Source organism: Cynocephalus volans, chromosome 5 (genome assembly GCF_027409185.1).
Source record: "Cynocephalus volans isolate mCynVol1 chromosome 5, mCynVol1.pri, whole genome shotgun sequence".
Lineage (NCBI taxonomy): Eukaryota > Metazoa > Chordata > Mammalia > Dermoptera > Cynocephalidae > Cynocephalus > Cynocephalus volans.
This window is the reverse complement of record NC_084464.1, coordinates 107,624,640-107,640,906: the sequence shown is the minus strand read 5'-3', so window position 1 is coordinate 107,640,906 and position 16,267 is coordinate 107,624,640. Positions and strand designations below refer to the sequence as shown.

Genomic DNA, 16,267 nt, shown 5'->3' with positions numbered 1-16,267 from the left:
AATACTACCTCGAACACTAGTTAGGAGTGACAACTTATTGTCTTTGTAAATTTGAGTCTAAATTATTGATCTACTCTTTTGTCAGTGCTGTTTTAAGTCAGTTTTACTGCTCAGATATTCACATAACGTGAAGTTGTTCTTAATGTGTTTTGGCATGGCTTATTCTGTGACTAAATGTTATCCTTGATTTGATTTCTACTCATCGTTTCTACTCATATATAGTGATGAATAGAAAATCAAATCAGGTATAGATATGGTCACCATTATCCAAATTGGGTACGGATTATATTCAGTATTGTTTGTTTTTTGTTAAAATTTGAGTCTGCCAATTACTTCCTAATGATATCAGAAAATAAAAATAACCTCTCCGTAGGCATTTAATGCTTGATTTAAATGTTTTCTACCTACACAGTCAGAATAGACATAAACAGGGTGGAAAAAGATACCTGTTTTTCTTTTTTAGCTTTTTTTAAAAAATGGAATACAGATTTTGTGTTTTGTCATACATCTATGATATATATATATAAAATATAAAGTTCTTTCCTACTAGTTAATTTTATTTGTTAGTATCTTTCTTTTTTTTTTTTAAGGTATTATTTTCTGCATCATTGGCAACTGCTTTTGCCTCTAACCACTTACTTTCTCTTAAATTTTGTACTTCCATTTTGGTAAAACATTTTTTATTCCAAAACTAAGCTAATTTTTTAAAACATTAACAAGTATTAACTCTTATGGAATTTATTAGTCTCTTTCCATCCAATTTTATGAATTAAATGTGGACTCTGGGGAATGGCAAAATGATCTGCCTTCTCACTTACTTATAATAATAAAAATAGAAAATGTACATTGTCATCCATGTATATAAGGTCTCCAGTTAATTGTGGGGTGATTCAAGTTGTAAAAATCTTTACTGTTTGTTGAGTTGCTGCAATGTTAGACTGGAAATACCATTTTAATTTTTACCACATTTTGTCTAAGGTAGCAATTGATCCCTACTTTCCATTTTATTAACTAGCTGCTCTAACATGTCACCATATAGTTAAAATTAACTTATGGGTTTTCCATTAAAGAATGAGTGGGTTTATGGGCCATGTGTTTTTAGTAGGTGAAATTGTTATACATCCTTTTACTAGTTATCTGATTTATTTTAGAAATCTTAACATTTAGCCATTGTTTCAGCATTAAGAGATTTTTATCTAGTGCCTTGGGAACTTTGGAGCATTTGAAGGAGAAGGCCATTTTTATTATCAAAGCACAGTGAGCATGGGGAAGACAATTTAGGCTTCCTGAATCTTGATGTGCTCTTTTTTTGTGACTAGTAAGCTGTGACTATTAAAGATTTCATAGAATTATAATTTGGAAAATTTGGAAGCCAAGAAAGATTGAGGAAGTTTTAACTTTAGGATCTTGTCTTTTGTGTAATGATGAATATGCTAATTACCCTGATTTGATCATCACACATTGTATACATGTATTGATATTCAACTCTGTACCTCACAAATATGTACAATCAATAAAAAAAGGAAAAACAAAAAGATCTTTTGGGGTTCTGGCATTTGACATCCAGTTGAGATTAGTCAGACTAACAAAGGATTTCAAGGTACTATTAATGAACTATGAAGTTAGTAGTGGTTTCCTTTCAAATTTAGTCCTCACTTCTGCACATCTTGAAAATTTTTAAAAATTGGCTAACAAGTTTGGGAGTTTATATTATAGTTTTGAAATAGATCTTAAAATGTTTATAAATCATGTATGATTGTCATTATCATTTTTTACTAAATGTGGAATATGATTCTGTGGTGAGAATCACTCTAATAGGAACTGAAGCAGTATTTTGACAGTGCCAAGAAACCTGCTAACATTTTCTATAGTAATTGACTCATTGTTCAGTAACAATTGATGTGTAGGGTGTTTTGTATCTTATCTAAAGTATTTTATCATTATTATTTATGAATATAGAAAGCATCATAGACAGGGTATGCAGAGGTTTATTTTTATTTTTATTTTTTATTTATTTTTTTGATTTATAAAGAAAACAAAATTTATTGCTTTCAGTTTTTGAAGCTGGGAAGTCCAAAATCCGTCTTGTGGTGGCAACAGCGACCTAGGGGTCTCACATTGAAGATGGTGGAAGCAAAGAGAGCGAGAGACAGACTCTCGTCTTCTTTTAAAGCCCTCAGAAGCACACCCCTGACCACCATTTTTAATCCATTCATTACTGCATGGTCCTGCAATCCAATCACCTCTCCAAGACTCCACCTTTCAATTACCATAATAGGATTTCCCACCTTCTTAACAGTCACAGTGGGGGCTAAGTTTCTCATACATAAAACGTGGGAGACAATTCAGGCTTCAATAGTTTTGGGGAGACATAATTCAATCCACTACATTCCACCTCTGGCCCCACAAAACTCATGTCTTTTCACATGCAAATACATTCATCCCCCAAAATCCTAACTTGTTTCAACTCAAGAGTTGAAAGTTCAAAGTCCCATCTGTGAAATCAATGCTAGTTATCTACTTCCAAAATACAGTGGTGGGACAAACATAGGGTATATTTTGCCTTTCCAAAAGGGAGAAATAAGCCAAAAGAAAGGAGAAACAGGTCCCAAACAAATCCAAAACCCAGCAGAGCAGACATTAAAACCCAAAGCTGGTGAAACTTGTAACTTGACCCTATGTTCAACATCCTTTGCATGCTGATGTGGGGGTTGGGTCCCCAAGTCCTCTGGCAGCTCTGCTCCTATGGCTTTCCTGGTCTCAGATGATGCTTTAGCTCTCGCAGACTGGTGTTGCACACTGGTAGGTAGCTCCACAGGTCTGGGGTCTCCATGGTTGTTCCGCTCTCAGGGCTCCAATAGACATGGTGCTGATGGGGTTTCTCTGCGCAACTCCGACCCCACGTTTCCACTTGGCATTGCTCTAGTGAAGGTTGTCTGCGGTGACTCTGCTCCTGTGACAGATCTCTTCCTGGGCCCCCAGACTTTTCCATACATCCTTTGAAATTGGGGTGGAGGCTCCTAAGCCTTCACTGCTCTAGGATTCTGCAAGCCTGCAGACCTAACACCACACAGATGTTGCCAAGGCTTCCAGCTTGTATTTTCCAAAGCTGCATGTCTAGGCTCACCTGGGGCCAATTTAGCCACAACTGGAGTAGCCAGAGCAGCCGGAGTGCTGGTGCTGGAAGCAGCTTCCCAACGTGGTCCTGGGCAGTGAGCCTGTGGAGGGCTCCTCAAGTCTATTCCCCAAGACCATTCTGTCTCCCTAGGTCTTTGGGCTTGAAATGGAAGGGTTGGTCCCAGAGGCTTCTGCGATGTCTTCAGGGCCTTTTTCCCCTTCTCTTGATAATCCCGTATTTTTGTGTTAATCTTCTTAGTACCCTTGCATTTTCCTTCTGGAAATGCTCTCTGCTTCTCTACCACATGGCTAGAATGCAAATTTTCCAAATCTTTACACTCCGCTTCCCTTTTAAATTCTGGCTTTATGTTATGCCTTTGCCACCATAACTCAGCATAGGCTGCTACAAGTAGCCATGCAACTTCCTTAATGCTTTGCTACTTAGAAATCTCTTCCACTGTATACTCTGATTCCCAACTTTTAAGTTCCAACTTCCACAAAGTCCTAGGGCTTGGATGTAATGTAGCCAAGTTCCTTGCCAGTTCATAGCAAGGTTGAGCTTTGCCCCAGTTTCCAATAAACTCCTTATTTCTATCTGAGACTTCCTTAGAAGGGTCTTTACAGTCCGTATTTCTGTCAGCATTCTGCTCGCCACCACATAACCAGTCTCTAAGACATTCCGAACTTTCCTTTGTCTTCTTCTGAGTCCTCCAAACTCCTCCAACCTTTGCCTAACACCCAGTTCCAAAGCTGTTTCCACATTTTCAAGTATTTGTTATAAGCAACACCGTACTTCACTGGTACCAATTTTCTGTATTAGTCTGTTTATGTTGCTTTTAACAAAATACCTGAGACTGTGTGATTTATAAAAAAAACAAAATTTATTGCTTACAGTTTCTGAGGCTGGGAAGTCCAAAGTCCATCTGGTGGTGGCAGCAGTGAGATGCATTGCAAGATGATGGAAACAGAGAGAGCAGAGAGAGGTTTATTTTTAATTTTTAAAATTTATTTTAATTCTTTTTGTCTGTGACTGCTTCCACAGTTAGAAGTTATTTTCACAGTATTCTTTTTTGTGATTGAGGAATGAATTTTTTGAATATTTTCAAAGAGACAACTCCCTACGTAAAGTTAACTCAAGGTTGGGATTTAGTTAGTGCCTATGTGATTGAAGAAAGAAAAAGTGGAGAAAAAAGGGAAAAGTAAAGAAAGACTTAGCATGGCTTGCTATTACTTTTTTTCCTCATTCTCTTCTAATTCTTTGCTGTATTTACTGGAAACTCTAGCTTTTTAGTATCTTTGTTGTCACTATTATTTTTACACAGGTCCATTTTTTGTTTTGGTATTATTTCTGGATTATTCAAAATTTGCCTTTAAGTTTTATACATTGTCAGTATTTGAAAACAGGACTGTTACAGGTTTAGACTCAGTGCACATCTGCATGATCAGCATGTGTCATTTCTTGCGTTAGGTTTCATCTCCATCCAGCATGGTGATTCTAGGTTTTATCCCTTCTCATTTAGAGGCCAATTAGTCCTTTATCCTTTTGTTTTAGGCAGTTTTACATAACCATCTGTTCTTTCCATTTTGGAAGTTCGTTTTCTTATGTAATGCTAAGTAGTTTTTCTGACATAAGAAGTTCTTTTTGATGTTCTATAGCAGGTTTGATGTTTTGCTCATGGAGAGAAACTATAGGCCTATACTTGGATCATGATTAGAATTTTAAGACATTTTCAGTGAAGGTATGTCAGTGTCTATGGCAGCTGGTGCTTCTTGCCTTAAGCAGCTCAGGAACCCTGAATCTTCCAACTGTTGTTCCTTACTATGGAAAAGCCCTTTTATTGGTGAGAGAGGTGCTCATTTTGACTTCAAAGAGGATGTAATTAGTTTCTCTTAAAAAGGGAAACACTGCTTACCTGCCTACCTAGTGCATAATTACTAAATATTTGTTGAGTGAAATGTTTTTTAGTTAAACGTAGTGGTGGTGGTGGTTTTGTTTGTTTTGTTTTGTTTTCTGCTTTTTGGTTTAATGTATAAATGAAGACCAGGAGTGATTTAATTGTTTGCAAATTCAATAAAATATTCTCCAAAAGAGAATGTTATGGAAGTGTGAAGAAAGGCTGAGGTATTTGTTAGATAACAATTGGGAAGAATTTCCTGGCAGAATAGGTTATTTAAATGTTTTCTAGTTTCCAAATGTGGTTGTATAATCTCTTTCTGTAGTGGTATGTAAAAGTAAGATAGTTGAGATAGTTGAGATATTTTAAGGGTAGGTCTTTCTGAAGCATAGTATGGATTATACCATTCTGTGATCATATAAGATTCAAAAAGTAAGATCAACTTTTCCATTCCTTTGCAGAAAGACAGCTCATCATTCTCAGAAGGAATATTTAAAAGAATGTAGGGTGAAGGACTGTTTAACTTCTACCCCTCTTTTAAACTGTTAATCTTTGAGATTAGAAATATTCTGACTGGTCTTTTTTTTTTTTTTTTTTTTTTTTTGGCCATAAAACAAATCTTAATATATTTAAAAAGACTAAGATCATAGAAAATATGTTATCTGACCACAATAACAGAAGGAAATTTAGAAAATTCACAAATGTGTGGAAACTAAACAACATTCTCCTAAATAAGCAATAGGTACAAAGAAAAATCACAGGGGAATTAGAGAGTACTTTGAAATAAAAATCAAAGTGTAACGTATCAAAATTTATAGGATGCAGGACTCATGCAATGCTTAGAGGAAAATTTGTACTTTCAAACACCGATATTAAAAATAAGAGAATGTAAAAATAAGAGATGTAAACTTCTACCTTAAGAAGGTAGAAAAAGAAGAGCAAATTAAACCAAAAGCAAATATAACTAGGTAATAACAAAAGATCCTCTTTAAGACACATCCGGCAAAGCTCAAAGACAAAGAGAGAATCTTAAAAGAAGCAAGAGAAAAGTGTCAAGTCACCTATAAGGGAGCCCCTATCAGACTAACAGCAGACTTCTCAACAGAAACTCTACAGGCCAGAAGAAAAGATTACAACAGAAATATATGAAACAGGGAATTAAAAAGCAATAGAGAAAATCAACAAAACCAACAGTTGATTTATTTAAAAAGACTAACAAACTTTACAAACCTTTATCTAGACTGACCAAGAAAAAAGGAGAGAAGACCAAAATTACTAAAATCAGATACAAAGCAGGGCATTATTACACTGTCATTATAGTTTTTTATGGTGGTAAGATTTAGTTTCTTTCTCTTTCTCGTTTGCATTATTGCTTTACCAGTGAGTTTTGTTCTTTCTTGTGTATTCATGGCAGGGCTTCCTTGAGGATTTCTTGTAGGGCTGGTCGTGTGGTGGTGAACTCCTGCAGTTTTTGTTTGTCTGGAAAATAAACTATTTTCCCCTCATTTCTACCTTTTGACATTATTGTCACATTAACTTGGGAAGATAGAAGTTATCTAGAGTAAATTTTCTTTTTTATAATATTTGTCTGGCTGTGTGGGTTTTTAAAATCCTGTACAGTTTAAGAATGATGTCTGAAAAACTCTTTTTCTTTTAGCCTCTGGAATTGCTTTGGCACTCATTAGATGAATGGCTAGTTTTAATAGCTACAGAACTGATGAAAAACAAAAAGGACTCAACGGATATCACTTCTATTTTACTGAAACAAAAAGGCCAAGATCAAGATGCAACATCCATTCCTCCATTTGAACCTCCAGGACCTGGGAGCTGTGAAAATCTGTCCAGTGGCACAGGGGAATCTAAACCAGATGCTCTTGGAAGGAAACAGGAAGCCAGTGCAGATTGTCAGGATGTTATTTCTGTGACAGCTAACCGACTAAGTGCTGTCATTCAAGCTTTTTACATGTGCTGTTCTTGTCAGATGCCTCCAGGGTAAGAAGGTTTTGGCTTATTTTTTTCTCTGATAGATGAAGAAAAGCTATGATACTTTTATAATTTCAGTAACAACAAATAATAATTTGTTAACTTTAGGTTGTATCTGATCTTGTTTTAGGATGCTTGTCCTAATCTAGATCTAGTACAAAATACTTAAATTTTAAACAAGTAGTATATGTTATTTCAGTGTAGAATGGTGAATGTCACTTCATATAGTATGTCTTAATTATATGTATTTGGAATGTGTAGAACCTCTAGAGATGTGCAAAATTTCAAGATTTTAAAAAATTCACTTGATACCATCTATTGAGCAGTTATATATATATATATATATATAATTTTATTTTATTTTATGGTGGTAAAATGTATATAACATAAGGATTGCCATTTTAAGCATTTTTAAACACACATTTGCATGGAATTGATTACGTTCCCAATACTGTGTGACCACCACCTCTTATCTATTTCCAAAACTTTTTCATCATCCTAAGTATAAACTCTATACCCATTAAGCAGTAACTTCTCTTTATTCCTTGCCCTTAGTTTCTGGTAACCTCTAATCTACTTCTGTCCCTGAAATTTCCTTTTTCTTTTTAATTTATTTTTTCTTAATTGACTCATGATAATTTTATGCAGTTATAGAGTATTTAACATATCTATCACCTCAAACGTTGTTACCTCTTTGTGTTGAGAGGATTCAAAATTCTCTCAACTATCTACTTGAAATTGTACAGTTATTTGTTGTTGACTGTAGTCTCCTTATATTGTTTGCTATGTAGCACTAGATCTTATTCTTCCTATCTCTCTACAGTTTTGTATCCATTGACCACCATTTTACAGATTGGCTAGGCATGCCTCAGTTTTCTAAATTTATAAAGAAGGTTAAAACCAAATTATTATTTTTTTGGTCTAGAAACCAGTCCAATTCAATACATATTTATCAAATTTGCAGTATTATATCCTCAACTTTTGTCTGTGTATTGATTGTTTTTTACTCCTCACAGAATGACTTCTCCCCGTTTTATTGAATTTGTCTGCAAACATGATGAGGTTTTAAAATGCTTTGTTAACAGGTAGGCTTTCTGGGATTTATGGACTGCTCTGGTAGCCCTTCTTCTCTTTACTTATAGTTTCATCTCATAGAAAAAATGTTATTTCCATTACTATTCAAAATATGCTCAATAACAAGTGTAGTAGGTATGGATTAGTATGTGTTTTTCTTCCGTTTCAGTATCTATTTTAATTTGCATTTTATGTAATGCTACTCATCCTTCCCATCCATTTAAACAAAATATATTTTTCTTTTAGAAATCCCAAAATTATATTTGACCACTTTCACTTTCTCCTTGAATGTCCTGAGTTGATGTCAAGATTCATGCATATCATAAAAGCACAGGTAAGAAATTTTTCATCTTGTTTTTAGTGTATCTAATGAAATTAATTTTTAAAAGTGAATATTGTTTAGTGGCATAATTATTATACTTAATACCTTCTTTTCTAAGAGGAATGAAATTACTTGTTATTTATATAGGAAGAATAAATTTTCTTCTTCAAGAAATGTGTATTGAGTGCCTACTATGTGAAAAGTCCTGCGCAAAGATATCAGAACACATTGCCCCATTTCCTGAAATAAGTTTCTCGGTAAAACTAGTCCTATAAGGCTGATAGTCCTCGAGAAAAGAATTTTGTCCCTAAGTACATTTGGGAAATATAGCATAGGGCCTTGAAAATTTATAAAGCACATCAGCAGCATGTTAAAGGCTTTGAGAAGCCCTTTGGTAAAAATAGTGATTTAACTTTGTTAATCTTCCAAACTTATTTGATCTGAGAACCTTTCGCCTACAGAGTTCTCCTACTTGTTCATTCCACATATCTCACGTTTCATGAAACTTGCTAGGGGAAAGCTTGTTTTGCTACTTACCAGCTCTGTGACTTTGGGCACATTTCTTAACATCCTTGAACTTAGGTTTCTTTATCTATAAAATAGAGATAATGACACCAACCTCATAGAACTATTGTGAAGGGCCGAGCCCGTGGCGCACTTGGGAGAGTGCGGCGCTGGGAGCGCAGCAACGCTCCCGCTGCGGGTTCGGATCCTATATAGGAATGACCAGTGCACTCACTGGCTGAGTGCTGGTCACAAAAAAGACAAAAAAAAAAAAAAAAAAAAGAACTATCGTGAAGAATAAACTGTAGAGTGACTGGTATGTATGCTTAATAAATGATAGTTGTTCTTGAGATAGAAAGCACATTTTCTTTCTCCAAGAGGATCTTAATTCAATCTAGCAAGGGAGAGATATATATATGAATATATAATATATATAATATACTATATTACTATAAAATAGTAATTACATTATTACCTAGTTCTTTACCAGTTTAAGGGAGGAAGAGCTTGCTTTTGGTTGCTGTAGTCAAGGGAAATTTCAAAGAGGAGGTACATTTTATGCTACTGTGAAAAGTTTGAAAAACATGCAAAATTTTGATTGAAAATTGTATAAAACTATAGTGGTTGCAGCAGAGATTTTGTGTAGGTGAAGGAGTAAGATATAATTCTTGAAAGGTAGATTGGGGTTATACTGTGTTCAGCCTTGATTGCCAGATTGAAGAACCTTCTTTGTTTGCTATCAGTGGCTACTGAGAATTTTGCTTCAGGAGAATGACATAATACTGGCAAAGTTTTAGAAAATAATTTGTCAGATATGTAGTAAGATAGACTGGAGGCTATGGTTTGGTAAATAGTCATAAGATAATAAATACCATAGGTAGTTTTTAGTATCTTTAGGGACAATGACCCTTTAGAAGTTAAAAAAGCTGACAACTAGGCACACGTATATAGGGATCTTTTGACACTTGTTTAATAATGATAGTTTAAAAGAGAGTGTAGTAATAATTACATTTATTGAATGCCAGTTTTAGGTCAGGTACTATATATTTGCTTTACATGAATTTTAAGATTTTCATAACATTTTTGTGAGATGGGTATTTTTTCACTGAAGCTGAAAGGGTTAAGTAACTTAAGTCATTTAGCTACTAAGTGGGAGAACCACAGTTTAAAATTCTGTCTCGTTTTTAAGTTCATTTTCTTAACCTACGCTATATGACTCTGTTCTAGGGCAAATGAGATAATAGTTGAAAGAAGCTTTTAGTTTTTTAAAAAGTTTGCTATTTTTAATATTGTCTGTACTTTTCCCTTTTGCTCTTCCCTTCCTGAACAATTCAGTCCGAAGGCATCTACATTAGGTTCCACCACACCAACCCAGAGGGGTTTTTTTTTACCTGATCAGGATGAGGAGGGTGTCCACATGCCTTGTGGTGGCCCACTGTGGGATTTTGGAGTTTGCGTGTGGTAAGGAGGGTGTCTGTGTAGAAGAGAGGCCTAGCATGGGTATGCTAGTTGGAGTGGCAGAAAGAGGATGTTCATGTGGAGGGTGGTGGCAGCTGCTCAGTTGTTTGATGGAGCTTTGTGGGGTAGAGCTCATCCGTGCAGCAAAGGGGACATGTCAGCAACAGGAGATTGGTTACATTTGAGGGTAGTGAAGATTGATCAAATAAGTAAGTATGGGAGCCTCATTTCTCACTGTTGGAGAAAGGAGCTACAAAATGGTGGTAACTGGAATGAACCGTGTGCTGTCGGCTTTGAATTGGAGATAGCATTGTGAACTTATAGTTTTCAGTCTATACATACGGGTATAGCAAAACTGGCACCCAGCTCTCGGTCTCTAAATCCATTCTCAATGAATCAGGGCTCATTGGAGAAGTGGTTAATTCCAGGGCTAGGTCAGTACAAGATCAGCCTGGAAAATTTTGTTGTGCTAGAAAATAAAGAAGTATTCAAAGAATGATGGGGTTATGTCAAAATGACTTAAGTAGCTGGTATGGACTCGCACTGGCCAAGTCTGGAATAGTTTGAACATCAAAATAAATACTGATGGCAGGCCGGCCTGTGGCTCACTCGGTAGAGTGCGGTGCTGAGGCCACGGGTTCGGATCCTATATAGGGATGGCCGGTTTGCTCACTGGCTGAGTGTGGTGCTGACAACACCAAGCCAAGGGTTGAGATCCCCTTACCGGTCATCTTTAAAAAAAAATAATAAAATAAAAAATAAATAAATACTGATGGCAACATATTATAAGTAAAATAGGAACTTATGAGTTTATACTGAAAATTAATGAATAAATGGAAAATTTGATAAGGGGTGGGATATTTACAGTCTCAAAGTATCTCCCCACAGAATACTTACTAATTACAAAGGGAAAAGGGGGCTTTATTGTGGAGAAGCTTGACAGTGATCAAAGCAGACATACCAGTGTGCTGATAGGATGCACTGAGAAGAACCTGGCCTCACTTCTGTGATATTCCTGCCAAAGAAATTGAGGGATATTCTACAATTAACTGACTTGCAATATTTAAAAGTATCAAGGTCATGAAAATTAAGAAAACATTGAAGAACTGTACCAGAGTGAAGGAGACTGAAAGGGACAGAACAATTAAATGTAGTTCGTGAATCATTTTGCTTTAAAGGACATTATTGGGAAATTAGCAAAACTTGAAATGGGGTCTAAGGATTAGATGTAGTAATGTATTAGTGTTAATTTTCTGATTTTGATGCTTTGTATCTGGTTTTGTAGAATTCCCTTGTCTATAGGAAATACACACCAAAGTATTTATGGGTGACTGGACATCATGTTGTCAATTTACTCTCACATCAGGAAAAAATACTTTGTACTCTACTGTACTTTGAAATTTTCTGTTACTTCTAGACTATTCCCCCACTAAAAAGTTTAAAAAAACAACTACCTCTGCTAAGAGATTGACTACTTCTTCTGTTGGTGGTTTTCAGGTGGCCAGTAGTTAAAGGGAGAGACATTTTATATTGCTGTACAAATGCTATTAAGAGGAACCTCTGTAATCAGTCCTGTTTTGTGAATTATTTATGGAAATGCAGGTACTCAGAAAGTTTAAAAAACATGCCCTTTGGCTGTGTAGGTGTGTGTGTGTGTGTGTGTGTGTTTGTTTTAGTCTTTTAGATACCTTAATTAGCTTTGAAGTTAGCAGTTTTTAACTTTTTAATCTTCCATTTGAATTACTTTAAAAAATTGCCATTTGTGTTTCTTGGTTCATATTTTATAGATGAAGGACATAGTTGTTTAATATCTTATAATAGCAAGTAAGTTGTCATTTTAAATAGTTATTGACAGTAATTTTAACATTGTGAGTGATAATAAGAACACCACCTCTTTGTTGAGTGTTGTGGTTGTTGAGTATTTTCATAAGTTACTTAACCTCTTAGTGCTGCATTTTTTTCTTCTGTAAAATGGGGTAAGAGTTTCTTTTTCTCATGTTGTGAGGGTTGCATGTGGTAAATGCATGTAATATGCTTAAAACAGTACCTGGCTTATAGGTGCTTAATAAGCATTAGCTAACTTATGATTATAGTTATGATTATTATGTCCTATATTTGCATTATTTCATTTAATCCTCACAATTAGTCTTTGAAGTAGGTATTATTTTCTCTGTTTTACAGGTGAGAAAACTAAAGCTCTGAGAGGATTAGTAATTTACCCTCAGATCACAAACCTTGTAAGTGACAGAACCAGGGTTTCAAACCATGTTTATCTGACTTCAGAGCCCGTACTTAAATACATTGCTTCTGTGTAATGGTTTCTTCTCTCCTCTTTTACCAAAGTTTTAGAAATAATCAGCATTATAATTTCAAGTACTTTGTATTCCAGCCTATTTACTAAAAATGAAATATTTAGTTTATATGCACAGTAGTGTATGTAATAATGTATAATAACAGCAGTGCTGTTATTCAAAATCTGGAAGACTGCTAGAAGTACGGGCAAAATTACAAACGTAACTTTTGAAAAGGGAATATTTACTCTTACTGAAAGAGCAGATATTAAAAGTCAGAAGTTAATCTCTCACCAGTTATCTTAATTAATAATATTTTTATTAACAATTAATAAAAAACGATATTTAAGTGTTTTAAAGCAAAACTAATAATAAGTTTAGCTCAGATGAAATTTATTGGTGTCCTGAAAACTGCCTGAAAGATAAATTCTTTGTGGTGTTGGATGGTATTGAGCATGTTTATCTTTTGATGCTTTTAGCTTTTGTGGTACTGCACCATCTTGGTTCTCCTTTGACTTTTCTAGCTGTGTATATCATTTGCTAAGCAAATTCCTAATTCTGACCTGTGATCATAACTTTTTCATTCTTGGTGTTTGTTTCTGTATCTTTAATCTCTTGAACAAGGGAGTTTATCATGTCTCCAACTTCAACTTTGTTCGTGGCTTTGTTTCCCTTGTCTCAGCTGTAGCACAGTCTAGTATTTATTTTCAAGCCCCTTGTAGTTATATCCCACAATAACTTTATATTCAGGATATATAAAACCTTATTCAATATTGTTCCACTAGTGCCTTCTAGGAGTGTGGAGTAAGTGGGGGGGGGTGGGGGTTATTCCTTCTCTAAGTTATTTCTCTTAATAAGTTATATCTCTAGATAGCTTCTCTTACTTTTCATCTTTGTTTTAAGGAGTGATGTCTCTCAGATTTACTTCATTGTTCTCTTTCCTACCACAAGCAGGATGTTATCATCCAATATCTATTATTGCAACTGCTACCTGGATTACCTCTCTCTATACTAGTGCTGTTGTATTCATTTTAATTATTGCATTTATCATGTTTTTACTCTGACCAAATTCCCACAGTGGCCCCTGTATCTTTTACTTGATTCTCAGGATCCATAATTATGTGCTCAGTTTACTTATATAAACATATTTCTTTCAACATGTGTAGGGATAGAACTCTGGTTAATTATACCAGTGCCTTTACTGCATCTTGCAAGGAGATACAGTTTCTCTTGTGCCTTTTTACTTGGTCCCTTAACCTGGTGTGCCCTTTTTCCTCCCAACTTGAGCGAGTTCTGCCAAGCTTTAGGTCCTAGTTCAAACTGTGACCTCATTGAAGCTCTTGTACTCCACTCAACTGTGCAGTCTCCAGTTTCTCAGTGCATCTGAAGTTTGTACTTCACTGTTTAGAACTTGGTATTATATGTGTATTGTAATGTTCTATGTTAGTCTCAAATCTTTAACTGTATTAAACAGTTTTTAGCGAGGAAATTGAGATTTTTGCTGCTCTTATGTTACTTGCAGTGTTGACACATACTAGGTACTCAATAATACTTTCTGATTAATCATAAAAATTACAGATCACTTGCAGTTTGCTTACCTGGCAGATGAACAAAAGGTAGAGACTTTCTTTACTGTTCAAGAGATCTTATTCTTCAATTTTTAGGGTGGAGAAAGGGAAAGGAAAAGGGTAACAAATTCCTTTCTAGTTGCTGCATAGATTCCAAAGGATAGAAATGGAAATAAAGTTAGGTGTAAAAGATTATTTTTCTGAAACATTAAATGGAACATGCAACATAATTTTTCTGTATGTGAAAATTTATTCTTATAAGTCTTATTTGAGAATAAATATGTTCAATTACATATCTGTTATTAAGTTCTTAGATATAGCCTAATTTATCAAGTATTTTCTCTTGAAAAGATAGGAATTTTTAAAAAACGTTCTGTAGGTCGGATATTTCAGCTATGATCTGCCTTTTTGTGAATAGTTAGAACATTATCTAGTAACCACTTTTTATAAATAAAGGTCTAAGTGATTATTTATAGAAGGAGCATTTAGCATGGTAGGAAATCTGGTAATCAGGTAACTAAAATACTCCTAACTTATCTTACTGTTATCTTTTGAGCTAGCCATTTAAAGATCGCTGTGAATGGTTCTATGAACATTTGCATTCAGGACAGCCAGATTCAGACATGGTGCACAGGCCAGTGAATGAAAATGATATCTTGCTGGTTCATAGAGGTATGTTTAACAAAGAAACATATATGTGTGAGGCACAAATTACTTGTTATTGTAAATTTTAATGCATAAAATTAACCAATGCTGCATATTTAGATTCTATTTTTAGGAGTAGCTGTGAAGTTGTGTCAAAAGCAAATTGTGCAAAGCTAAAGCAAGGGATTGCTGTACGGTTCCATGGAGAAGAAGGCATGGTGGGTATAAAAATAAGTGATGTAGAAATCACTATATCTAAAAGATTGAAATGTACCTGAGTAAAGTTTAATATTTAATTGACAAGGGAAAAATTTAATATGTTTTAAATTTTGTTATTATTAAAAAAAAATTTCCCAATATAATGTATTTCTGTTGATGCTTAATTTTATTTTCTTGAACTTAGGGTCAAGGTGTTGTGCGTGAGTGGTTTGATATTCTGTCTAATGAGATAGTCAATCCTGATTATGCATTGTTTACGCAGTCAGCTGATGGTAAGTTCTATGGTCTAGATGACTTTTCTGTGACTTGTCACATTTTTCAAACGACTTCAGCATGTTTTATCTGATTCCCACAGTAGTTCTTTGAGTTAGGTGGAGTATTCCCATTTCATAGAAGAGAAAACTGAAATTCAATGATTTGTCTATAATTCCAGTTAATGAGTGGTAGAATTATAAGTGTATAGCATTCTTTCCTTTAAATAGTTGGTTCCCAAATGCTTGTCTCAAGGACTAGTGCTGGCCTCGAGGAAGTGCTTATCAGTGCTTTGTAAAATAAAACTAAATGTATTCAATTTAAGGATTGTCTTTTAGTCTTTTTTTGAGTTGAAATTTCGTTTTATAAAGTAATGGTGCTAGTAGATGGATCTAAAAAATAAAAGTCCCTATTTAGAAAAATAAAAATTTGCTAGCCCTATTTGAGTTTCCAAGTCTTAAAATTTATTGGTCATGGACACCAGTCTAGAAATCATGATGTTAAATCTTAACTCATAATCTGTTTATGTATACTAACTTTATTTTTAATCCTTTTAAGAGATTAAGACCTGGCAACCAAAAAGCTCTTATTTAACTATCTAGTGTGCCTAAACAACTCTGTTTTTTGAAATGGTGCTTACAACCTATAGACTTATAATTTGATATTGTAGACTAAATGAGAATGGTTACCACCTCACTTGTGTGAGGTATGAGTATATTTGAGAGCTCTCTAACTTAATTAAGACTTATGTTCCAAGTGAAGGTGGATTTCAGTATTCAAATGTGTTGTGCAGTTGCTTGTTTTTCCTGAAAATCTTTTCTTTCCCCAGTGTTTACATTCTCATTAATTGTAGCTTCTGAATTGCTTCTAACCAAACTAGCACAAATCCTCATTTATAATAAGAAGGTTGATTTTAGGGGAGGCACGCAGGGGTGGGCT

General features: G+C 34.8%; 1 protein-coding gene across 4 annotated transcripts in view; it reads left to right on the top strand.

Moving 5' to 3' along the window:
* HACE1 (HECT domain and ankyrin repeat containing E3 ubiquitin protein ligase 1) overlaps positions 1–16,267 on the top strand; it is a 94,648-nt gene that overhangs the window by 50,853 nt on the left and 27,528 nt on the right. For all 4 annotated transcript variants that reach the window (XM_063096419.1, XM_063096421.1, XM_063096418.1 and 1 more), the window contains 6 exons: positions 6,670–7,004; positions 8,012–8,080; positions 8,316–8,403; positions 14,773–14,884; positions 14,978–15,075; positions 15,261–15,348. In XM_063096419.1, the coding sequence (XP_062952489.1) occupies positions 6,670–7,004; positions 8,012–8,080; positions 8,316–8,403; positions 14,773–14,884; positions 14,978–15,075; positions 15,261–15,348 (790 nt within the window). The remainder of the gene's footprint in view (positions 1–6,669; positions 7,005–8,011; positions 8,081–8,315; positions 8,404–14,772; positions 14,885–14,977; positions 15,076–15,260; positions 15,349–16,267) is intronic.